Here is a 26,434-nt window from a genome sequence, read left to right on the forward strand (position 1 = left end):
TCGCACACAAAAACTATGCGATCTTGGTACTATCAACACCTCAAAAGCAAAATAAACACTGTTCCAACCAATCACGTTCATGAAAATGCGCGTCCATGATCATTTTCAAAACACGGGAGGGAGGGGCTAGCTGGCTCTGTTTGTTTTGGATCTCGCAACGGAAGTGAGGGCAACCGGAATCGCTGATACAATCTTTAAGGTACTACTTAAGGTACTACTTTACTCAGATGAGGACCTAACAGTTTTTCTATTTTTAGCTCTTACTTTATCAGCAATGATACGTTGTGGTTTCTTTGTTTCCTTCTTTTGACAAATGTACTTATTGTAAGTCGCTTTGGACAAAAGTGTCTGCTAAATGACCTAAATGTAAATGTAATGTAAATGTAACAATGAAGTTGAAATCAGTACACTTTAGTAATTGTAATTAAAGCCCAAAAGTATATTTTCCTATAATATATTTCTAGAAGTCTTCTGTAGTACAATTTAAAGTGTGATAAAGTGCTAGTATGAAAACAATTCTTCAAAGTATGATGTTTGTTTACTTTCAATATATATTTCCAGTGAGTGTTTTATTTAGTGTATTTATTTTTTACCTGGGCATCTCTTGCTGCTCTGGTTCTTGTCCCAGCTCTTTCACTGCAGAGTATTGTGAATATGAATGTTTACTTGTTAGGTTATATTTGAACCTGTTTTCTTGTGTTTTCGTGTGTGTGTGTGTGTGTGTGTGTGTGTATGTGCATGTGTATGTGCATGTTCTCCTTTCCAGGCCGGGTTGTCAGGGAAAATTCAGTAACAAATAACAACACAGACACCTTCACTGAAGACATAACAGCCGGGTGTATTTTTGATTTTGAAAAAGTGTGAAAAATAATATTCATATAGCTTGCTGCTAGGAATCAGAAAAGCACCAGTGTTCTGGGGATGTTCAAAATGTGACAACTGACACCACATGCATAGATTTGATTCAGGTCTTAAATTAGACCGATCCCAAAGCACTTGACGCTGAGTGTCCAATCAGGTCAGTGCAGAACATATTAGGCACATGTATTCCTCTGAACATCTACAGACGTGTTACTGCACGGCCCTGAACTCCACTAGAGTCAGCATGCTCTTGAACTGGACCCCCCCTTCCCACTCTCCTTCCTCTCGCCTCGTCATTCATCACCATAAAAATCCAATTTGTGTCTGAAAGCCTCGGGGAAGTCACGCTGCACTAATAGAACGTCAGAGGACCAGCCGAGTGCTGACAGTATTTACCAGAGTCAAGCAACAGTCTCCATGAAAAGACCCGGGAGAGCGTACCTGGACCAGAGAGCTCTTGATGACTCGGCTCACATCCACCCTCCATTCTGCAACATCAGGGTTGTGGTCGTCCAGGTTTGATGAAAAGGCGAGCAGATGAGAGCGGAAATATTCTGTGGGGGAGAAAAGTCGATGCAAGTGAGCTGCTTTTTTTTTTAATAACTTCAGCCTTTAGATTCATGTGTCGATGTAGTGTATCATTTTAGAGGGAAATTATTAATTGATTCTTTATAGAAACTCGTCTCATTTTAATAGTTTTGGCCACAGTGACAGACGTGACAGACATGTTGTAAAACAGCAGTTCATCACTTCATCTGGAGGGCGAACCACGATTGTGCTCACAGGAAATTTCGGTAAAAGTGAGTAAGAAGCTTCGTAAACACCTTTCAAGAGCAGATGTCACAAAGTGTTGCACAATGAAATGCGAATAAAACCAGAAACACAATACAGAGAATATTATGTGCCAGTCTCTGTGGCACTAACACACCACAACTGAAGGAAACATTTTAGAATGACATTGATGAGAACATTGCTTTTATGTGAATCTGGTCAACAGCCAATTATGATGTCTATATGAATAAATAAAGTCTATATTGGTTCACGGATAGATGGGTCAAACAAACGCAGGACTTCCATCCAGGAGACCGCCATTCGTGTATCGTGTTAAAGTTAACTCAATTAACATACTTATTTTAATCTTTTCTTTCCATTTGCAATGTGAACCATGTGATAAAGAGCGTATCCTCAACCGAAGCATTAATGCTGACAGCCAATTTACATGGGTACTGCTGTAAAAGTGTTATCAATAATCTTGAATGCTATTTTATTGCACAGGAAAGCCGTGCACAAGTGTAAACAGCAAGTCGAACCTGCTGAATTATTTACTAACTCTTCATACATTATTTAGAATCCACTCAAAAGAACAACCCTTCTGAAAGCTGACTCATTACTACAGTACAATGTCATTAATACCTTTAGAATGACAACAGCCCTTTAACCATGATGACACTAACATCTGTGTGTATTTTATTTAGTGAACTGTGATTTACACAGAATCCCGGCGGAGACGCAGTCACAGAGTCGACTCACCGTGGACGGCGATGGATTTCCGGTCCTGCAGGATGGTATTCCCTGCAGACACCTGCACGGTGACTGTATCGCTGCCTTCCCGGGAGAACACGCACGCCACGCTACCCTCCAGGGTGATTACTGGCTGCTGGGGGAGAAGGTGGGGGAGAGAGTCTCACACTGCTGTTATTTCACTACAAAGGTGTGAGCGGCACACACACACAACACACACACACACACACACACACACAGCTTGGCAACAGTCTGTGCTGTGCTAAATACAGTGTTGAGTTCCCTGCGTGACCTTCCTGTCATCACTCCTTTGGACTTCAAATAGCTATAAGATGCTAATGATGCCCAGGTTTATTACCAGCTGACATAAGCGGCTGTCCTTGTGGAGGGCCGCTGCCAGTGTTGGACAAACACATTAACACCATCTATATGATCATCCAGACCAAACAGTGAGAGCGGAGCTTCCAGCGTACAGATCTGTTATTACAGAGAGATGGAGGTCGTTCTATCTTAATGTCAAACATCTTACTGTCTCTTCCAGCTCTATAATAACATCCTACTGTCTCTTCCAGCTCTATAATAACATCCTATTGTCTCTTTCAGCTATAACATAACATCCTACTGTCTCTTTAAGCTATATAATGACATCCTACTGTCACTTTAAGCTCTATAATAACATCATACTGTCTCTTTCAGCTATATAATGACATCCTACTGTCACTTTAAGCTCTATAATAACATCTTACTGTCTCTTTAAGCTCTATAATAACATTGTACTGTCTCTTTAAGCTCTATAATACATCTTAATGTCTCTTTAAGCTCTATAGTAACATCTTACTGTCTCTTTCAGCTCTATAATAAAATCTTACTGTCTCTTTAAGCTCTATAATACATCTTAATGTCTCTTTAAGCTCTATAATAACATCTTAATGTCCCTTTAAGCTCTATAATAACATTGTACTGTCTCTTTAAGCTCTATAATACATCTTAATGTCTCTTTAAGCTCTATAGTAACATCTTACTGTCTCTTTCAGCTCTATAATAAAATCTTACTGTCTCTTTAAGCTCTATAATAACAGATTATTGTCTTGCTCAGCTCTATAATAACATATTACTGTCTATTTTAGTTCTATAACATCTTACTGCCTCGTTTAGCTCTAAAGTAAAATCCTATTGTCTCTTTAAGTTCTATCATAACATCTTAATGCCTCTTCTAGCTATAAAACAACACATTACTGTCTCGTTTAATTCTAAAATAACATCTTTCTGCATTGTTTCACTGTTCACTAAACATTTAAAGGGTTAGTTCATACAAAAGACAAATACATAATAAGAATCTTACAAAACCTGAGTAGTGTTTGAGACATTAAAATGACACGAATGATGCACATACGTTAAGTTTGTCGATGTGTATTCACCAAGAGCTCTACGATAGGACCTCATATTAGTACCAGAATCCAGACAAGACTATGTGCATAAATCTGTGAGTATAAACCACAGCCTGTCTATGTTAATCAACAAGGTTGCTGTCGTGTTTATGCCCACATGGCGTTATTTTAAGTGTTGATAGAGCAGCTACAACGTTAGCATAGCCTAGCTGTGATCGAGCCAAACTCAAATTCAGAAAACAAGCATTTTAAAATGTGTTAGCTTGTCATCTTGCAGACAGACCGTAAAATCATGACTTCACACTTTGTCAATTACAATTTGTCATTATTCCCTTATTTCAGCATCCTTTTTTATCTGTTTATTGGAATTAAAATTGTTTACTTTGGGTTCATGCAGCTGTGGTAAGTCAGTCGATTTGTGTCTTGCTAGATACACTGAATACAGCTTGGTGAAATTCATGATGGATGATGTTATGAACAAAGCATGTGAATCTATTCAATGATCAAATCAAATTCCTATCAAGGTCCCACCCTTCCTGTCCTGTTTCACTCAGACATACACCATTAGGAAGATAGATACTTAATTTATTTATTTAAGTCCTTAATTCATGAGAGGCAGGAGTCTGTTTGAGACAACTGCTGTCAGTGACATGACTTAGAATAGCAAAACAAAATAAATAATAAATGAGACAATGGTCAAATGTCAATATTCACATTATGCATAACAGTTATTGATCAGCAGGAAGCGTTCCTGCTCAACTGAAGATAAAAGGGGTAAGTGAATGAATAGTTCTAATTAAGAAACAGAGAATCAAATAAAAATGGGTCTACTGAGCTACATAGATCACGGTTGACGTTTCTCCTCTTTAATTAATTGACTCTCTGGACTCTTTCATGGTTTTATGGTCAACAATGGTGCGAACCCGACCTTGTGCAAGCTTGGGGGAATTTAGAGAAACTCCACGTGACCAGAGAACGGATACAGATGCACTAAATCTTACTTAAAATGACAATAAAGCATTTAACACAGAGAGGAGGTTAGGGTGGTGCACGGTGGCGTGTTGCATGAGCTAATCAGCACAACAGTGAGATGATAATGCCAATGTTTGTCCGCCACCCTTTGCCGCTTGCATCACCAACAAGAAAGAGCTCACAAATGTTATCTGATTGAAATGGAGCCAGAGATCATCTTTTAGTTGTTATATTTTGTATTGTGATGGAGGATGTGCTTCATGATATATTTTCGGTGAGAGTGTATTTCTGCTGCATCTCCCGCTGCTGATCCACTCATAAACGCCACCTTGATTAAATTCCCATAGTCACCGCGTGCAATGAATCTTGGGATAAAACGAGCGATGAAGGATCCATCAGCTGGATCCTCTGAATCTAGGAAAAGAAGGCTGCATTTGAAGGAGTCTTTCAAACAGGACAGCCTTGTGTCAGCCGCTGTGACGCATTCAGTCTTCAGATGCAGCCTCCGATGGATGCAGCTGCTGACTTGGGACACAGATAACTATGATGTGTTTTCAAGTCTTTGGTTATAGGTAGACTGCTCTAGAGGTGTGGGTTACAAGTTACAGTCTGGGATCAGGGACATTGATGGATTATATTTTGCTAGTTTTTGGAGCCCCCCGACAGATGTTTATCAACCATGTTGAAGGCACAGGGTCCTTGCCCTTTTAGTTTGTTTATTGGATTAAACAATAAAGTGCCAGAAACAACAAAATTCTTTGTATTTTATTTGGTCTACTTCATCTGGAGAGTGTTCAGCGGCTCCTGGAGATGAACCCTCAGTTAACAGGTCTTTGGTTTTAATCCAATAAACAAACTGGCAGAGCGTACACAGACTCTACAGTAAACAATAGCAGATTATATCACAGGGGTCATATCTTGAGCATGAGGAAGCTGTGTTAGCGGCCTGTCCATCACCAGGTAGCCCCGCCCTAAAGCATCCCCTGCTTCCTGGTCTGTTGAACTCTAAATGGATTATAATGTACTAAATGAACATCATGCTGGATTAAAGAAGACTTAATAGGTAATAGTGAGAAGTCGTTTTCCCATAGACGTCCATACAATCAGACTTCATTCTTCGTCACAGTAGAGAGCCAGTAGAGAGATTACAACTTTATCTTTTCAGAGAGGTTGTCACTTGGTTGCAAGAGATCTCAAAATGAGTTTGAAATTAACATGAACAGCTACATACCATTAGCCTGGCAACAGAAATGGGAATTTCAGCCCTTATTTAACTGTGTGGGATTTATTAACTCCGCCTTGCAACTTCTGACCTCGGTAGGAAGAGTTTAGTAATACAGCTCGGTAGGAAGAGTTTAGTAATACAGGGGATACACTTCACTGGCTCTCACTAATTAATCTGCTTTGTGTGGTCAGCATGCTCTGATGCCTGTTAGCAAGATGACCATTTTTGCATCCTGGATAAACAAAAGCAGCTTTATGAACACAAAAGAATGATCCTCACATTTTTGGAGCATTAGAGTCAGCAATCCAAAGCTCAGGGAGAAGTGGGTACAGTACCTCTGTGTTATTACCGATCCACCAGATGTAGGTGACCGTTCCAACTTGGCTTGGCCACAGAACAGCAGTCAGGTTCACTTCCTTGTTCCTCACCGTCACAAAGGGAGCTGAGAGATGGATGTACTCCAGCTGACCTACTCAGACACACATAAGCAGTGAGCTCTATGTGCCGCGATATGCAAAAACAAGACTAAAGAAGGGAAGAAAGTTTATTTTTGTCAAATGGACTAGAAAAAGGAGGGTTCCATAGTTGAGTGGGAACTTTGTCGGAATGCTGTCCTGTACCATCTGTGTGTTATTTTTCATTCGTGGCACTCGCGAGCCTGTGGTGGCTCTATTTGTTCTTCTGGCACATTGGATTGACAGATTGGCGGGGGCGACGGCTCCCGGATCAATAAGTCAGATCCGTTACATCTGTCACCCCCTGAATACACCAGGGGTGGTCAGCCCCGTTACATTTTGCGGGCTGAGCGGCTGTGAACCATAAGCCGACTTGAGTGCATGTGTAATGGGATTTGTTCTATCTCGCTTGTTTGTTTGGTTTTTGGAGGGGGAGCGCATACTGTGCAGAGATAAAGCACACAATGCAGTACACAGTGTGCCAGCTGCCAAGTTTGCAGAACATCCTCCTATCTAAATAAATACATTTGTAAACACAGATCTCAACAAAGATCTCACATGTAACGTGCAGGTAGAGCGTGACGGTCTCCGAGCCGAGGCTGTTCTCGCCGGTGGCAGTCACCCGGTAGATCCCCACGGCTTTGTAGATGTGCTTGATCCCGTCCTCGATGGAGCTCACGTTGGAGTAGGTTAGAGCGTGGCCGTCTCCGAAGTCCAGCGTGATGCTCGTCCTCGCCCCGTCGCCCTGGGCAGGACAACACACAGTCCGGGAAAACCTTTTGTCAACCACAGAGTCACTCAAGCAACTTGTGAAGTTGCACTCCACTAGCACGAGGAACTTTGGGCTTCTTGGAAAAAGATGTACAACGATGTCAAAGACTACAAGACCAGTAGGCAATAAAATCACCCCCTACCCTATTGCAAAGGCTTGACCCGCCCTATTGAAGCTTCTGATTGGCTAACCCTGAAATTCCAACAGTCTCATAGCAGTTTGTGAAATAATCGAGTTGAATTAACGGACATACTTTGAAAGAACGGTACACTGCTGTCAGAATGTTTCTGCCATTTTTTTCCCAGCAATTACAGGGAAACTGTTGGATGTTATACATTAGATATATAGTTACATAAAAGGGACAATATAGTACCATAGTAACATTGAAATAAAGTTGTTTTACTCATCTACAGAACTTGAGACGGTATCTTCCACCACTGTCCAGGTTCTCTGGCAGTGTTGCTGTGTTACTGAGTGGAGATTTTACCGTCCTTAATCATCATACCTGACACTCACACTGTTAGTGTATGTTTTTGGTATCCACGATCCAGTGTGAAGCGTGATGAAAGAGGAGGCCCAGCTGCCAAAGTCAGCTTTATAGCTTCAATCACGCTCAAACCTCTTGTTTTTCACTTAGCAGCAGAGCTCAGTAGGAAAGTGACAACGTGTCTCTGGTGTCACGATGTGTCGGCTCGGATGTGACAGTCTCCTCATTGGGAATACTGCATTCCACCAGATTTACTCACACTGTGTGATGCTGGTTCATGTCAAATACATAACATACACATAACTCAGGCTTTACCTTGTTCAGAATGTGGATTTAATAATTGATGTGGTGTGACAGGTTTTTTTTTTTTTTTTACAGGAAACAAACCTCCTCCAGGAAAACGAGGAAGGTGACATTGGTGCCCAGTGTTGCTGTCAGCGTGCCCTCGCTGGTGACCAGGTGGAGACCTTTGGGTGCTTGGACGGGACACTGCTGCCTCCTGGATGTGTACTCCACGATGACTCCAGACGTGCAGTTATTAGAGACCACCTTCCTGTAGCTGTTGGGAGGGGGTTATACATGTTTACCCCTTTTTTTTCAAGATTGTTTTTAAATATTAGTGATAAGTGATCTACATGTTAATTCCACAAACAAACCCCTTTGACAGACCTACATCTATCCTTTGTTTTTTAAGATACCATTCCCTTTAATTCATACGGGCTCTCTCATTCCAAACCTCTGTATACAGTTAGGAAGCAATTTTGCAATGCTTTGTACATTAAGTTTGCAGTTTTGAAAGCCCCACAATCACAATCAAATTCAGCCAGCTCAAACCAATCCAATAAACAGACCCGGTTAGTGGAACCATAAACATGCAGATAGCATAAACTATATGCTACAAATAAATAAGGCTGCCTGAGTAAGTATCTCCACAAAAAATACTTTTTTTAAGAAAACAAATTGTGATTTTATCCAAGTTTATTTATTATTTTTTATTGTTTTAAGCTCGCCATTCATGTCTTTCCTCATCTTGGTATTTCATTTTTTCTGCTGGCCAAACTTTGAATGACATGTTAGTTTCTTTAAGAATTCATATTATATATTTGCACATATTAGCCAGCATATGCATGATACCAATATACAGTTTCTGTGATAGGCTAATATCGCCAGATTGTTAAATTGTTGAATGCATTATTTCCTCTTGTAGAATATGGACTCTGGTGGTTGGAGAAATAAAACCAAAACACTATACATGGCAAGAAATCACTAGAAGTAAATGTGAAAATAGTGGATGAGGCAAACACTTGCTTTCAACACACTCACGGCAGTTGATCATATTAAATTTTTCTGAACACCTTGAGGACTTTTTTTCCATGTTGGTTAGAAGAACAGTGACCTTGAGGAGGTCGTTTTGTCAGAGCAAGTACATACTTAGCACTCTCTTACACTTTACATTTTCATTTACAGCTTTCTTCAAGCATGACCGGCACACGCTTCCCCCCACAGTAGATCACATCATTACCAGTGGTTTATAACCGTTTGATCATTCAGCCCATATTTTCCTCAGTCCGTCCTTGTTGTCCCTGAGAAACTAATTAATGCTCCCGGAGCCATTCAGCTCAAATGCACTGTTCATTTCCCCCCAAGCCCGTGAGGCGCTTGTGAGAATATGTGTGCTGATTCTGGGTCTGCTCTCCTGCTGTTCTTACCCGGTGCTGTTAAGGAAAGTCATCCCTGTGGTACAACTCCTGGACATCGTTGATGGGTGGAACCAAAAGGTGGGGGTGCACTTGCCGTCGGTCCGCCTCTCATAGCCGTAATCACTGCAATGATCCGAGCAGACAAAAACAGAAACCAATCAGAAAGCACAGAGGAAGCGCTGATGGACGAGATGGATGAGGAATATTCCCGATGCCAAGAAATTCTGTTCTGAGATGTCTCACTGACAAATCAATCAAAATGTAATACAATTTTCCAAGCTGAAAAATATCACCTTCTCTGTATTTGAATTGTGATAAAGAATAAAAGCACTTAAAAATGAATGATATTTCATTATGGACTTTAACGACTGTTTTCTGCCCCTTTGGTGCTTTTTTAAGCACAGAGTTGTTTGTCCTACAAATTAAAAAGGCAAAGCAGCGCCGCATCCCCAAAATGATAAGGACAAATTGCCCCAATTAGTGCAACATGCACACAGATGCAAAAGTGTTGTGATTGTTAATAAAAGCTATTAGGCTTGGTGATTTATGGTTTTTAATGGTGCTTATTCCAAGAGCTGCCTCACTCAAGAGACCTGGGACCAAAGCAAGAAAAAAACCAAAACATTAATACTACTGATAATCCAAAGAACGCGTGTTGTGAGGATGTTGAATTCTCTATACTTGTAATAGAACAAGTCACTGGCGTCCGCTACAAACGCACCTGTGGATTATCATTGGTATTCAGGTGAAATCAATTACCAGCGCCTGGCGATGCACAAACACACTTGTGCATTCAATACGCTGTTTGTTCTTTCTTTGATGCCGTCTATATTAGTGAGGAACAATGGGTCACACAGCTCACGGCAGGAGTTGGAGGAGACTGGTTTCCACAAGAGACAGATTTAAAAAAAATGTCAAAATGCAGACTGCTGAGGCCGAGATAAGATTGAATAACCCTGGATGGTATAGCCCCCACAGTGCAGCTAAAATCATCTCTGCCTTGTCTTCACCCATACATTTCAAACTCCATGCCCTGTTTGTGACCTAGGATTTTCATCACCATTTTTTCCCCCCAATCAATTCAATAAATCTTTAAAGCCTCTAGAGGGAAATTCTCGCGCACCATAAAGACATGAAAGAAAACATGCACATACGGCAACAACAAAAATAACATTTTGAGCTCAAAGCAGCAGTCTCCAATCCTGAGTTAAGATTAGGCTGATGACAGGGTTTATTTTTGTATTGCATTATACAACTGTTTTTCCAGTCATTCTCATGACTTTGCTTTGGAAAGTTTGGTGAAAAAGACGCTTTTGACGACACAGAGGAAATGCACATGGGAATGAACATGGGATGGCTGAACACAGGAAGAAAAGCATACCTACCATTCAAAATCAGCTTCTGTGCATTCGCAAGGGCCCGATGTCATCGACACAGAGTAGGTCTTTCCCATAACGCACCTGGACGTGGGCTTCAGCTTCCTGTAGATTCTCTTCACTCCCATGAGGCATGGCTCGCCCTGCGGGGCCGGTTTCAAGAGCGAACCGAGAGGAAGAAAACGGGTATAGAAAAATAAAAATAAAAATTACGAATTGCTTTTGTAACTTGCCATCATAAATTATTCACTCGATGCAACCGACCATGTGTGTGAAAAGCACTGCTGCCTTGCACTCCTGTTCCCCACATATTTACGGCCTTGTGCTGTGTGGTGTGCTTAACTCAACTGCTCCGCATCGCACGTGTCACACTGGAGAATGTGCTACTTGAGTTCTTTTTTAGAGATTTTTTTTCTCCTTTTTTTGCTAGAATTGAGGAATAAGAAAGAGCTTTCAGGAGCAAAAGCTGCCAGAGTCAAAATCCATTTTTAGCCTTGTATCTATGCACGAGAAATGAATATAAAATCAGCACAGAAAAGATGAAAAGATAGCAGTATCCTGTTTCACTGCATCCTCCATGCTACACGGCTGCTCTACTCTTATGCCTGGAACATTCTCTCTTTGTGCATTAGGTGTCAGTAGTGAGATGCTTAAAAAACCTGGCTGTTTCCACAAATAATAGACTCCTACAAATGTCCTTAACTTTCCCAGTGGTCTAATAAACAAAAGCACTGTCCTGTGTCCTGTGTTTAGCTCATTCTTGCAGCAGACTACAGCACCTCAACATTTAAGCAGGTTAGCCCGCTAATTGGCTTGGACTCTTCTCATCTTGCATGCTATATGTTTTGATCATTAGCCTGCTCTGAGCATATGGGTGTCTAAACCACTTAGAGAATGGGGGCTGTGAATAAAGGCATGCTGGCTCGGTTTCGGGCCCGGCCAGGTTGAGGGGCTTTCGGGGAGGTTTAATGTATGCATGGAGCTTCAGCAGGCATGGCTGGAGTGCTCTGGGAAATGAGAGATGTCCAGCTTTGGTGCACTCACTATACAGCCGGGCTAAAAGTAGACAGTGATCACACATTACCCTGAGGCTGAAGCCTGCCGTTTGATCAGGGAGCCATGCTAGCTGACCTCTGTCTCAACCTCACATTAGGAGGCAAAGAAAACTTTCGAAGAGTCATTCCCCATGAAGGAATGGATGTTTTATTTTGGAATTATAGCTCATGTATTTGAAATCACACATCATTTATGGTGCAACATGATGATGATTGATAAGTGTCTGAAATCTTACTTTACTGCTCAATATAGTCAGCTACAGATAATCTATTATAGAGAGAGTAGTGAATGAGTGAGCGAAGAAGAATTTTCAGACAAAGCTAAAGTTATGATGATTTTTTGTTAAGATTAAAAATCTGCCTAGCTCTGTATTAGTTGTTATAAAGCACTTTTTAATGCCTTATTCTACAACTACTAGACCATTAAATACGCGTTTCCTCTCAATGAAAACCATAATTGCTGGTCAGTAAGGAAGCTCATCACTAACTGATACTTGGTGTAACCCTCCTCTTTCTAACCCATGGGAGGCACAGCGCATTAAAATATGACGCTGCACTACTACGCAGTAAACATGCTTAGGTTGAGGCAACAAAACCACTGTTGCGTTCCCAGAAATAAAAGCCTGAAGGACAGGGATCGCAGGTTGGCAAACTAACCAAATACTGCACAAATACACAAATATGATTCTATCAAAATGACAAAAAAAAAAAAAAAAAATTAAGTGGGACTCATTGGATAGGGGGAACAAAACACAAAACACAGAGAGCCAACTGAAGGGGTTGACCCTCTGGACACATATCAAACACTGAGCAGGGATCTGTAACTCCCGTATACAACCACTCTGACTGATTACAGTCTGCTGAGTGAGATCATCACAGGTGCCCCTCAGCTCCCAAAGGGATCTTTAACCAAAACTAAAAAATCTAATAGGTTTTTGGTATAGTAAAAAAAACTAACTCCTACTTCATTCTAAACACATAACTAAATGTTGCCTACAGCAAGTAACTTGCTCAAAATGTCTGAACAGGCCTCAAAACCATATAATGTCCAAAACACAAACTTAAATGGCCAACAAACACTGGGGAACATAGTCAAAAACAGAAATTCCTTCCCATCTTTAGCATTATTTAATTATTTTCCTCTCATTTTTTACAGACATGAGGCCGAAAATGAATCACTATCTCATATGAATAATTGAATAACTTTCCACAACGTAAACAACTGTTTCACTCAATGACCACACACAACACACAATCAGCTACTAAACTGTCCTTTCCTTTGACGTGCTGGATTTCAAGTGGTAGTTCCGGCAAGGCTAAACTCCAGTGGAGTAGTCTACGGTTAGCGATCCAGACATTTCAAAGTGCTCGAAAGCCAGCACTAGGGATGGGAATTGATAAGATTTTTGCGATTCCAATTCCATTTTCGATTCTGCTAAACAATTAGGTTCTTTATCGATTCTCATTTGGAAAAAAGGAGAACAAACAGGTCAATTAGCATCAACTTTAGTTCAGTTTAGAAGTAACATGATGACCTTACAGTACAAACCCAACAGTGAGGTCTTGAGGTATAATAATAATAAAATAAATATTCTTGTATGTAGATATAAACAAAATACAACATAAATGATTCTGTCCTTTCCTCTCCCTGCCCTAAATATGTGTGTATATAGTGTACTTCTTCTGTGCCATTTATGTATTTAACTTTCTCTTTCACTGCAGTAACTCTTTGACCGTCATTTTCTTTGCTTTGAACTCCTCTGTCTCTCCCGGTGGTCCAAACACAACAACTCACGGCCAAGCGTAAATTAGGCTTTCCGATTGGCTGTAAAAGCCGCTACGGGAGCCAATACGAGTGTCCGATGCATAAATGTAACTCTATACGTCACTAGCAAGATGGCGGATGAAAATAATGATCGATATACATAAACCCATCCATCCATCCATTTTCTTCCGCTTATCCGGTACCGGGTCGCGGGGGCAGCTGCCTGAGCAGGGACGCCCAGACTTCCCTCTCCCCGGACACTTCCCCTAGCTCCTCCGGGAGGACCCCAAGGCGTTCCCAGGCCAGCCGGGTGACATAGTCACTCCAGCGTGTCCTGGGTCTTCCTCGGGGTCTCCTCCCGGTGGGGCATGCTTGGAACACCTCCCGAGGGAGGCGTCCAGGGGGCATCCGATACAGATGCCCGAGCCACCTCAACTGGCTCCTCTCGATGTGGAGGAGCAGCGGCTCTACTCCGAGCTCCCCCCGTGTGACGGAGCTCCTCACCCTATCTCTAAGGGAGCGCCCCGCCACCCTGCGGAGGAAGCTCATTTCGGCCGCTTGTATCCGGGATCTTATTCTTTCGGTCATGACCCAAAGTTCATGACCATAGGTGAGGGTAGGAACGTAGATTGACCGGTAAACCGAGAGCTTCGCCTTTCGGCTTAGCTCTCTCTTTACCACGACGGACCGATACAGCGACCGCATTACTGCAGCCGCTGCACCGATCCGCCTGTCAATCTCGCGTTCAATCCTTCCCTCACTCGTGAACAAGACCCCAAGATACTTAAACTCCTCCACTTGAGGCAGGAACTCCCCCCCGACCTGGAGGGAGCAAGCCACCTTTTTCCGGTCGAGAACCATGGCCTCAGATTTGGAGGTGCTAATCCTCATCCCGGCTGCTTCACACTCGGCTGCAAACCGCCCCAGGACATGCTGGAGGTCATATAGGATATAGGATATACATAAACAAAACGGAGAAATGCGCCACGGAGACGAGAGGACATCTAGTCACATCTTTACAACTTTATGCATTCGTTTTGTTGTCAGAAATAAATTACGGAGTTATGACGCTCTAAAGACAACATGATCTTTTGTAGTGTATATGCTACAATGGGTCTCAGCAGGGGACATGCTAACGTTGCTGCTGCTGGGTTGAGAATCACTCAAGTTATTGCATGCTGTGTGCGCAAATGTTTCTGCATATTGTTAGTATTTCCTCCCGTTAATGAAATATCCACTTTGCAAGTATTGCAATTTGCCCTGTTGTCATCCTTTCTCGTGAAATGTAACCACACTTTCGAGCGTTTGTACCGTTGGGTGCCATGTTTACTGCCGGCTGCACGGGACTGGTCGTTGCCACGCACATTGCGTATCTTGCGTAAGCTAAGCAACGTGCATGGTGACATCATTCGCGCCCACTGGAATCGATAAGGGAATAATTTGTAAAACTGGCAAATGATTCCAAGGAATCAAAAAACTGGGAACCGGTTCTCAACAAGAACCAGTTTTCGATACCCATCCCTAGCCAGCACCCAAGCTAGTGTTGTCGGGGTCCCATCATTGTCTCACCCCTCCCTTCCTGCCCTCTTCCTGGGCTGGGCGTGGTCTTCATCTGCCTTGATGAATTTGCCCACCTGGCTCCTATCTGGTTCATCATCTCCACCACCTGCAGTGTATAAAGGGCCGCTTTCTTCATCCACTCATTGCCAGTTCGTCAGTTCACCCATGTGGTATCATTGCCTGGCTCGCCATTCAGTGAGCGAGAAACTCACTGAATGGTCTCTGACTGGATGGATCCCCACTTTTGAAGGTATTTTGGTATTAGTTGTTGTGATACAACCCGACATCAAATAATTACAGCTATCCATTTGAAACAGTTACATTAAATACATATTAAAGAGCATGGTGCAAGTTGGAAAACACATTGTGTAAACATGTGGGAGGGCTATAGCCAATTGGGATTTTCTAAAGAAAAAATATAATGCTGCATCTTTGACTCATTTTTATAAAGCTACTGGCCACTGTTGGTGAAATGGAACTGCTTGCGGTAGGGATGGGAAATTAATTGAAAATATATTAAATATAATTAAGAATCTATAAGACTTTAGCTTTTTAATTATTCATTTCTTGTTTATTTCCAAAATATTAATGAACTGACATTAAAAAAAAAGAACATTTTCTTATCGACTACAATGACAGAGCTGAGTAAGGAAATGTTAACAAAAGTTGATGAAATAAATTATTTAAGTATGTGTATATATATATATATATATATATATATATATATATATATGTGTGTGTGTGTATATGGGCCATTCTACCGAATTCGTGCAAATTGCTGTCCCACAATAAAAAAAACTATTTAACAAAACAATTAAGAATTCAGACCTTCAATATTTACTAAGATTATGTTATGATCTAGTTAAACACAATACTGTAACTAGATAGTAATTAAGCTAAATATATACAAAATCATCATTTATGCTACCTTCCTAGGTACTTTCTATTGGGAAGAAGTTGTCCCAATCTCTAAGCCCTAAATTTCAATCCATGAAAATAATACTTAAAATTTTTTCCAATGGTGTATTTCAAAATATATGTTTGGTTTATTTTAAACAGAATGTAAAATATTTAGATTCATTTTGAAGTTTTTTTTTTAAATTACAAAACATGCTTTAAAAAATGCTGTCCCACACTTTCATGTCACAACCGTAACACAAGTCGTTTTACCACATGGGTGGAGCCTGGTTTTAGCCACACCCCAGAATTTCTGACCAGGAAGGGACACTGCATCCCTGTCCCTCATGGCTGCATGGTGAGTGATTACCTCTCATCATTTTTAAGTAAATGTGTTCCAAAGTCTGAAAATCAGTATGTTACATTAATAACTGTCACAACCGTACACATATTATCTGCAAGTAAATACACTTTTGGGGGCTCAAAGCAAAATATTATGTTTTGTTGTGTGTACAACTGTTCAAACATCTGTTGCTAGCCATTTACTTGTTAGCATGTTTGAGTTATGCTAGGAATTAGCTAAAAATGTCACAATCGTAACAGTCACTACCGTAACAAATTGTAACGTTACGGTTGTGACATAATCATTATGGTAGTGACAACAAGTAATGTTCCACATATTTAAGGCAATGTTTGATCATTATTATTACATTATACTCTTAAAACATAATAATAATAATAATAATAATAATAATAATAATAATAATAATAATATTGTAATTATATTATATTTGATTTGTGAAGCACATTTCATTCTTAAGTGCTAAATAATGTATGATATGATAAAACATGACGATAATGCTGATTTATATTTGACATTATACAGCTAAGCTGGGAGAAAGCGAGCAGCAATGCCAAAAGAACATAAAAAGAGTGTAGCAGAGAGGGTGAGAGAATACAGAAAAAGATTGAGGGAAGACTGTTACTCCACGCACTTCTAGTGAGAATAAGAGACGTTATGGAATGCGTGACCACAGAAAAATAAAGACCCTTGAAAGACCCTTTCTGGAGCTCTACTTTATGTTTTTGTTCTTTAATGCACTTTCAAACACAAAACACGTTCCTGCTGTGTGTATATTTGTTTTAGATCTTTTAATGTCATGTTGCAGTAGATGCGCTGCTCTGTTGAAGTAATCTAAAATAAATGGCTCTTCAATAGTAAATGACCTAATTTTATTGATTATAAACATTTGTGTTTGTAAAATTCACATTGTAAGGCAGGTTATGAGTTAATATTGAGCAATAAGGTTGAGGGGATATAATACAACCTTGCAAACAAAATACTGTGGTCACGACCAAAACAGTGCAGTCACTACCGTAACAGTGCGGTCACTACCGTAACACTGAGTTTTTGTAAAATAAAATAAGAATTGAGTCATTAAATAAGATTTTATGAAAACTATTGGTTAAATGTACATTCAATGTAATAACTAATTAACTTTGAGATCTCTATGATCAGTGTAATTCATTTTACAAAAATTTAATTGATTTAGTTGTAAAACCCTTCATTATAAATTACTAAAATTATTCTTTAGAGGGTGTATGGACACACAATATTAACAGATTAATATAATGGTTTTTATTGAGGTGTGTTGCTGTGTTACGGTAGTGACACATTTCAGGTGCGGAAAAACATTTCAAGAACAGGCAGACATTAATATATGAAATTTGACTGCGCCTTTACTAGATATGTACCATAGAAATATGGTACAATATATGTATGGACAAAGTTTTTGGAAAAAAACAACTTTTGAAAATGAGTTTCCAACTCGGGACTTTGCACGAATTCGGTAGAATTTACATTTACATTTACATTTAGGTCATTTAGCAGACGCTTTTGTCCAAAGCGACTTACAATAAGTACATTTGTCAAAAGAAGGAAACAAGGAAACCACAACGAATCATTGCCGATAAAGTAAGAGCTAAAAGTAGAACAAGTGTTAGGTCCTCATCTGAGTAAACTAGTAGTTCAAGAGCAACAGTGCTACGATCAGAGTGCTATAGGTAAGGTTTTTTTTTTTTTTGTGGGGGGGGGGGGGGGGGGGGGTCATGCTAGTCGAGGTGAAGTCTGAACAGGTGAGTCTTGAGCCTTTTTCGGAAAATGGCAAATGACTCAGCTGTCCTGACATTAGTCGGGAGTTCGTTCCACCACTGAGGCGCCAGAACAGAGAAGAGTCTGGACTTTGCTGAGCGACATTTGTTTGATTTCAGCGATGGTGGTACCAGCCGGCCAGCTGAAGTAGAGGAGCGAAGTGCTCGCTTCGGAGCATGAGGTTTGACCAGTGTTTGAAGGTAGATGGGTGCCGTTCCATTGATGGCCCTGAAGGCCAGTGTCATCGTCTTAAATTGGATGCGTGCTGCAACAGGGAGCCAGTGGAGGTCACGGAGGAGGGGGGTCACATGGGAGAATTTGGGTAGATTGAAGATAAGATGTGCTGCAGCGTTCTGGATACGCTGCAATGGTTTAATCGCAGAGGCCGGGAGTCCGGCCAGGAGAGAGTTGCAGTAGTCAAGGCGGGAGATGACCAGTGCTTGGACCAAGAGTTGCGTTGCGTCCTTTGTGAGGAGGGTCCGAATCCTGCGGATGTTGTAGAGGGCAAATCTGCAGGATCGGGCCACAGCAGTGATGTTGGGGGTGCAGGATAGTTGGTCATCGAGGATTACACCCAGGTTCCTCGCAGTTGACGACGGCAATACTGTGATGCCCTCGACAGTGACCGACAGGTCCATGCGAGGGCAGTCTTTCCCTGGGATGAAGAGGAGTTCGGTTTTATTCAGGTTAAGCTTGAGGTGATGTGCAGTTGTCCAGACAGAGATGTCAGCCAGACAGTCCGAGATGCGAGTTGCAATGTGGGTGTCAGAGGACGGGGGAAAAGAGAGGAACAGCTGGGTGTCATCTGCGTAGCAATGGTAGGAGAATCCATGCGATGTGATAACAGAACCTAGTGATCTGGTGTATAGTGAGAACAGAAGCGGTCCTAATACTGAGCCTTGAGGGACACCCGTGTCCAGAGAACAGGGTTTGGACATAGAGCCATTCCATGTGACCTGAAAGGTGCGATTTGTCAGGTATGATGTAAACCAGGCGAGAGCAGAGTCAGTTATGCCAAGTTCAGCCAGAGTGGAGAGGAGGATTTGGTGATTGACTGTGTCGAACGCAGCAGATAGGTCGAGGAGAACGAGAACGGAGGAGTGGGACGAGGCTCTGGCGTCTCGCAGGGACTCGGTCACTGTGAGGAGGGCCGTCTCAGTGGAGTGAGCAGTCCTGAATCCTGATTGATTAGGGTCTAGGAGGTTGTTCAGCGAGAGATAGGATGACAGTTGGTTGTAGGCGGCACGTTCCAAGGTTTTAGAGAGGAATGAAAGAAGAGATACAGGTCTGTAGCTTTGGATGTCAGTAGCGTCTAGGGTGGGCTTTTTAAGGAGAGGCTTCACGGTAGCTGTCTTAAAATCCGCTGGAATGACACCTGAGGTGAGGGAGGAGTTGATCAGGGTGGTGAGGAATGGCAAGATGTCGTGTGAGATGTCTTGGAGAAGAGAGGAGGGGATCGGGTCGAGGGAGCAGGTGGTGGCACGGTTAGATGTAACAAGTGCGTGAACATCTTCAGAGGTGAGGGGGGTAAAGCTGGTAAGACCATCCGAGTTGAGGGTTGGGGGAGATGTCTTCTGGGAGGGAATAGGCGTAAATGAGGAGCTGATGTCATTTACTTTCTTGGTAAAGTAAGTAGCAAAGTCATCGGCAGTAAGGAAGGAAGGGGGCGGAGGGGTAGGAGGGGTGAGGAGGGAGGAGAACACGGAGAAGAGTTTCCTGGGGTTGGAGGCAGAAGAGTTGATCTTTGCCAGGTAGAAGGCAGATTTAGCTGCCGAAACAGTTGAGGTGAAGTCAGAGAGGAGGCGGTGGTAGTGAGTAAGGTCCTCGTGCTGGCCCGATTTCTTCCATTTTCTCTCTGACGCTCGCAACAATGATCTGTTGGTTCGCAGAGGTTCAGACAGCCAGGGAGGGGGGGGAGATGATCGCGCAGGTCGTGAGATAGGGGGACAGAGAGTGTCCAAAGAAGAGGAGAGTGAGGACATCAGGATGGAGGAGGCTTCCTCAGTAGGTATTAAGGAGAACTGTTCTGAGGATGGTAGCGAGGCGATAACAGTTGAGGAGAGAGCGGAGGGAGTGAGGGATTTCAGGTTGCGGCGGCTGGTGACCTTTCGAGGCGTAGAGGGGAGGGATGTGGTGGGCTCCATGGGGAGGGAGAAAGTCACAAAGTGGTGGTCGGACACGGTGAGCGGGGTAACAGAGAGTGCCGAGATGCCACAGGATCTTGTGAAGACAAGGTCAAGTTGGTTCCCGGCACGGTGAGTTGGTGGAGAGGGGGAGAGCGTAAGGTCAAATGCGGAAAAGAAGTCGATGAATTCAGATGAGTGCAGCTTTCCCGAGTGGATGTTGAAGTCACCGAGGACGACGAGCGGTGTGCCATCATCAGGGGAGCAGCTCAGGAGGGCATCCATCTCATCCAAAAAGTCACCGAGAGGACCGGGTGGGTGATAGATCACTATGATGTTGAGTTTGAAAGGAAGGGTGACAGAGACGGCGTGGAATTCAAGTGTAGATCGGGGTAGGTGGTCCAGAGGAAGGATCTGGTAGGACCATCTCGGTGAGATGAGGAGCCCAGTTCCTCCTCCTTGCCCTGTTCGTCTTGGGGAGTGTGAAAACGAGTAGGCAGTTGAAAGGGCAGCTGGAGTGGCAGTGTTTTCCGGGGTGATCCAGGTCTCTCTGAGGGCCAGGAAGTGGAGAGACTGCAGGGAGGCATAGGCTGAAATGGTGTCCGCCTTCTTGACTGCAGACTGGCAGTTCCACAGCCCCCCTAGTACTTCAAGGTCCTTACCGGTGGAGAATGGTGGGTAGCAGAGATTGGATGGGTTACAGCCTCGAGTGAAGGGTCTTCGGTGAAATCTTCTCCAGTGTGATGTCCTGACTGGGATAAGACACATGGCTGCGAGGGGGGGTAAGATGTTATGCCTACCTCGGTGGAATTCCTGGATGGACTCCCGCAGATAGACTCCCTTGTCTTTGTTCAGCTGTCTTGACTCCCGCAGATAGACTCCCTTGTCTTTGTTCAGCTGTCTTGACTCCCGCAGATAGACTCCCTTGTCTTTGTTCAGCTGTCTTGACTCCCGCAGATAGACTCCCTTGTCTTTGTTCAGCTGTCTTGACTCCCGCAGATAGACTCCCTTGTCTTTGTTCAGCTGTCTTCGTTCAGATGGCCAGACGCTGCAGCTGACGCTGTAGTGACAGCCTTTTTAAGTGCGCAGTTTACCGTAAGTACTGTGTGTGACCCCTCCCTCTAATCAAGTCTATTCACTACAGCTGAGCTGGCTCAAACTTAGTTGATTACTCACTTAACATATGCAGTTTCACAACGATTTCAACAACAAGCTATCAGCACACGACTAATGTTGCACTAGCTTTACTCACACAATGCCTGAACCCAAATCTACAATTAGTTTCTGACTTACCAACAACAGACAAAGCAGCTTCCTTCCTTGCTCCAGACAAAATGTGGTTTGAAGGAGGTCTACTGGCAGCCCTTTAAGCACTGTGTGTGACCCTCCCTCTAATCAAGTCTATTCACTACAGCTGAGCTGGCTCAAACTTAGTTGATTACTCACTTAACATATGCAGTTTCACGACGATTTCAACAACAAGCTATCAGCACACGACTAATGTTGCACTAGCTTTACTCACACAATGCCTGAACCCAAATCTACAATTAGTTTCTGACTTACCAACAACAGACAAAGCAGCTTCCTTCCTTGCTCCAGACAAAATGTGGTTTGAAGGAGGTCTACTGGCAGCCCTTTAAGCACTGTGTGTGACCCCTCCCTCTAATCAAGTCTATTCACTACAGCTGAGCTGGCTCAAACTTAGTTGATTATTCACTTAACATATGCAGTTTCACGACGATTTCAACAACAAGCTATCAGCACACGACTAATGTTGCACTAGCTTTACTCACACAATGCCTGAACCCAAATCTACAATTAGTTTCTGACTTACCAACAACAGACAAAGCAGCTTCCTTCCTTGCTCCAGACAAAATGGCCCATATATATATATATAATATATATCTTCTCGGCGTGAACAGAGTGAATGTCAGTTTGCAACAACGGTTATATTTAGAACACCTGTGAGTGAAGTGATTTTACTGTTGCATGTCCAAGTGATGTTGTACTGTACTGTACTGTATCAGCAGCACTCACAGAATGCCTCTCGTCAAATCAAATTACTCAGTCGGAACTAACTGTTGTATAATATACTTTGATGAAATGTGGTGGGGTACATAATGAAAATAGCCGATCTACAAGCTCAATGTGTCGCATTGCGATGTTCATTAATCGTAACGGAGGCAAAAGTTTGAAATAAATGTCATATTGAAGTCATAACGTCAACATTTCAATATGTTTTATAATTTGCAGCACAGCACATCGATCAAGAGTGCTTCTTTCTCTTGGATGGAAACAGCCTGACTTCCCTGATTCCTGTCCTTGGGTCACGGTTTAAATTGGTCCTTTAATGTTGACAGACATTTAATTAATGTTTTATTTTTACAGATCAACAGGGTGACATAGCGCTACAGCTGCTGCCGGTGCTGCTCCCAACTGCATCGTACAAAATTGGACGGAAAGTGTACCGCTCCAGCAAGCTGGAGGTTCGCAGGGCCTTCATTGACATCCAGCCGGTGAGTTAAGACAGTGCTTTTCAAAAAACGTCATGTCAAGTGTATTTGGCCACGGACCCCCATCTTACAAGGTTTTGTAGAGACCCCAAGAGAAGCCCAAGAGAAGACTTACAGTATATTAAATCTTTTCAAAATTATTCCAAATAACATTTTTTGAAAGTCAACTCTGCCTTCGCATCACAACACGATCTGAGTGTATAGATCCCTCATTTTCAAATAAGCTAAGAGTAAAATAGGATTAAAGTGGTTAAACTGATTTTGATGCAAGTAACTACTTTTGCTGGGGACCCCATGGTGCCCACCTCTAGGATCCTTGGGGATTCCTGGACCGTACTTTTGAGAAACACTGCGTTGAGACAATCATCATTAATAATGTGCCAAGTGGAATTGACTGGTCATTTTGGCATGTACAGAAATGTTCTTATTGTACTCAGACTCCAGATACAGTATCTGGTACAGCACTGTGCATTACCTGTGGAGTTGAACCTAGCCTGTTTTTCTTCTCTTTTTTCTTTTCAGCCTGGAACAAACATGGTGCAGTACCTGGCGACGTAAGCAGTAGCACAGAATACCCGTATGTCTTCATGCTAGGGGAGGAGCATCAGTGTTCCCAGGCCTTTGTGGTCATCAGTGGGATAGCCTTGGAGCACCCATCTCTGTTGGGTGCAGTGGATGGGTGCTTTAAAGCATTTTTTGTTTTGGATGTCAACTACCCAAAACTGTGTGCCCAGGTTTGGGAGTTTATTCAGGCATGCATCTTTGAGATCCCAGGTCATGAATCCAATGCCGTGAAGTTGATCAGGTCTCAACTTGCTGCGATGGAGTCATCCAACACCCCATTTAGCCCATTTATTAGTTAATATAACCCCAAAACATGGTTCTATTTTAGCCCATTTATTGGGTAACATTAACCTAACAGCAGAGTCGTTTGTAACCCATTTTTGGGTATACAGTCTCAACCCAACATGCTGGGTCAAGCCCATAACCCAACCTGCTGGTCTCGAACAACCCAGCGTTGGCCAGGTCCAACTTTGGACCAGCGTTGGGTTACCCAAATAACCCAAATTGGGTTATTTTTCAACCCAGCAGTTTTAAGTGATTGAGTATACTCAATCAAAACCTGTTGCTCTCTCACAAATCACACATGAGTTTGGGTATCATTATTTTTCAGTCTTTGAAATCGCTGGCAATACATACACCTCTAGTACCAAGTCATAAGAACGGAGGATTTCCTCTTCCATGGCCTTATAATCTGAGCTCTGAGCAACAGACAAGGATGCATAAACTGAGCTCTTCTTATCAACATGCTTTGTAGTAGCAATGGCCTGAACTCCTCTGGCCATTTTAAAGTGTCAGTCACCTGCAAAAAGAGTGAAATACTCAGCCACCTCCTTTTCATTGAATGGTGGCATAAGCCGGCTGTTCCGAGCTAAATCGAAGTCTTTCGATATAAGATGTTGACCTGACTTGAACAAACGGCCTGCTCCTTTTCACTTTCCTGGTGTGCCAACAACATCCTCATTTGTTCAAACTTTATTTGACCAACTTGAACTTAATTTCTAGATGTTTCAACCCCATCTCAGCAGCAGGTTCATCGACACCCTCTTCACTGTCACTCTTTACTCGCATTTTCTGACTTAGGCTCAAAGTCATCAGTGAGGATCTGTTCCTCCAGTAGCCCAGTAACTACAATCCTTTTGTAGTGTGCTTCCTGCTGTCACAGTAATTTCAAATTTGGGGAACAGCTTGCAGAAGTTCTGCCTTTTTGCGTAAGTTGAGTGGAGGATGCATTCTCAACAAATGAGTCTAACCTGAACTCCATAACTTGTGCAGTGAACAAGCTTTTCAAAAGCGACCAACTAAACACCTGAAAAATATGGGTTGGTCAGTGGGTTCCAAAAGGTTACAGATAAACAAAATAATTTGACCCAGAAACAAAATAAAGTTGGAGTCACTGGACAGAGGGAACAAAATTGTGATAACGAAAAACACACTCAAGACTCACTGAAGCACAAAACACAGAATAAAACCCCCCTTAAAACACACCCTAAATAACAGACCATGCAACTGCCAAAAACATGTAAAAAAACTGATTGGTTAAACTTTGCCTAAGGCTGCCAACCGTGGCTCGAAATGAAGTCCCTCTAACCTAAAGCGAGGTCTTGCTCATAACTTTATTCACTAAGTTATAAACCCACACAGGTTCCCTATTCTAAATCTGCCTCCTCTTCACACTTTGTGACTGGAGTGCACAGGTACTGCAATTGACAGCCTTTATTCTTAACAGATGGATTACACCTTGAATGAAAATGGAGGTCTACCAAAACAAAGTTTCAAATTTCCTTGAAATATCATACCTATTAATGTGTGCTGAATTCACTCTTCGACCACTGAAAGGGAATAGAGTGGTGCGTCTCAATAGATCTTCAGCTCTAAAGAATAAGGTGTGTTAATTATACTACTTGTGTGCTATGGTGGATTGAACAATGGTGAAGAGGCAACTTTAGAATAGGGAGCCAAATGTCAAACTGTGAGTGAATAAGTTATGAACAAGACTTCACCTTAGAACAGGGGAGATATTTAGAGTTACAAAGTTATATGAACAGTATTGACACTAGTTTTGTGTTTTGATATACTAATAAAGTTAATATGTAACTAGTTAATGTTGAATATGTAAACCTCAATATAAAGTATTACCCACTTTGCATAGCGTCCTATGCTATTGTGCTATTGCTACTGAGTCAATGTGAATCTGCCATACAGATGTAACATGACGACCAGCCGCAAAACCAATATGTGGGTGAGTATAGGTGAGTGGGCCTATGTATATGTCAGATGGACAACCCGGAAACATGATGCCTATTTTCATAATACCAGAAACATTTGCAGTGTGATAAACAAAGACAGTATTTAAGGAATGGACGTAGTCATCGAGCCTCAAGTTTGACATGTTGGCCGTCGCCATCTTGGTGTTTATTACAATCAGTGACTGGACGTGCCATATTTCGACTGTGGAGGGGCGACGGCTGGATCTGACGAACACAATCTGGATCTGGATCCATCTGGATTCTGGTGTGAAGCTGTTAACAAAGTTAGCTTCATAATTCAGGGTCAACTTTACAGCTAAGTGTTAAAGTCATCTTAGTAGTAGCTAGCATTGGTAGCGTGGTAGCGACCTGTCAATCAGCAGGTAGCCCCGCCCAAAGGCATCCCCTGCTTTCTGGTCTGTTGGACTCTAAATGGACCATAATGTACTAAATGAACATCATGCTGGATTGAAGACGACTTGAAACTAGAGATTGAGACCATAAACTCCTGTTTACAATGTTTACTGACATAATAAATAAAAGTGAGAAGCAGGGTAATTTTCTCATAGACGTCCATGCAATTAACGAGAGAAGTCGCCCCCTGATGGCCAGTAGAGAGAATGGGAGTTTAAGGCCCTTCTGTGATGTCATGGACCATACCTGGTTGTGTAGGTGCCACGTCTGATAGTCCGCCTCTGTACACCTCCTGTTGAAGATGGACCTGAAGTCTATTTTCACCAGCTGCCACTCTGAGCGATGACTGACATGGCCGAATATCCTGGAAAATAGGCACACATGGTGT

General features: G+C 42.4%; 1 protein-coding gene across 6 annotated transcripts in view; it reads right to left on the minus strand.

Moving 5' to 3' along the window:
• The window catches only part of sorcs1 (sortilin-related VPS10 domain containing receptor 1), a 274,281-nt gene that overhangs the window by 65,139 nt on the left and 182,708 nt on the right, over nt 1–26,434 (minus strand). For 5 of the 6 annotated variants that reach the window (XM_084004950.1, XM_084004952.1, XM_084004953.1 and 2 more), the window contains exons 15-22: nt 26,293–26,410; nt 10,767–10,900; nt 9,391–9,504; nt 8,069–8,240; nt 6,981–7,167; nt 6,303–6,436; nt 2,392–2,518; nt 1,303–1,415 (exon numbers count right to left, since the gene is read on the minus strand). In XM_084004950.1, coding sequence (XP_083861076.1) covers nt 1,303–1,415; nt 2,392–2,518; nt 6,303–6,436; nt 6,981–7,167; nt 8,069–8,240; nt 9,391–9,504; nt 10,767–10,900; nt 26,293–26,410 — 1,099 coding nt within the window. The remainder of the gene's footprint in view (nt 1–1,302; nt 1,416–2,391; nt 2,519–6,302; nt 6,437–6,980; nt 7,168–8,068; nt 8,241–9,390; nt 9,505–10,766; nt 10,901–26,292; nt 26,411–26,434) is intronic. The other variant, XM_084004951.1, reaches the window with a different exon arrangement.

The sequence above is a fragment of the Eutrigla gurnardus genome (genome assembly GCF_963514095.1).
Source record: "Eutrigla gurnardus genome assembly, chromosome: 3".
NCBI classification, from domain to species: domain Eukaryota; kingdom Metazoa; phylum Chordata; class Actinopteri; order Perciformes; family Triglidae; genus Eutrigla; species Eutrigla gurnardus.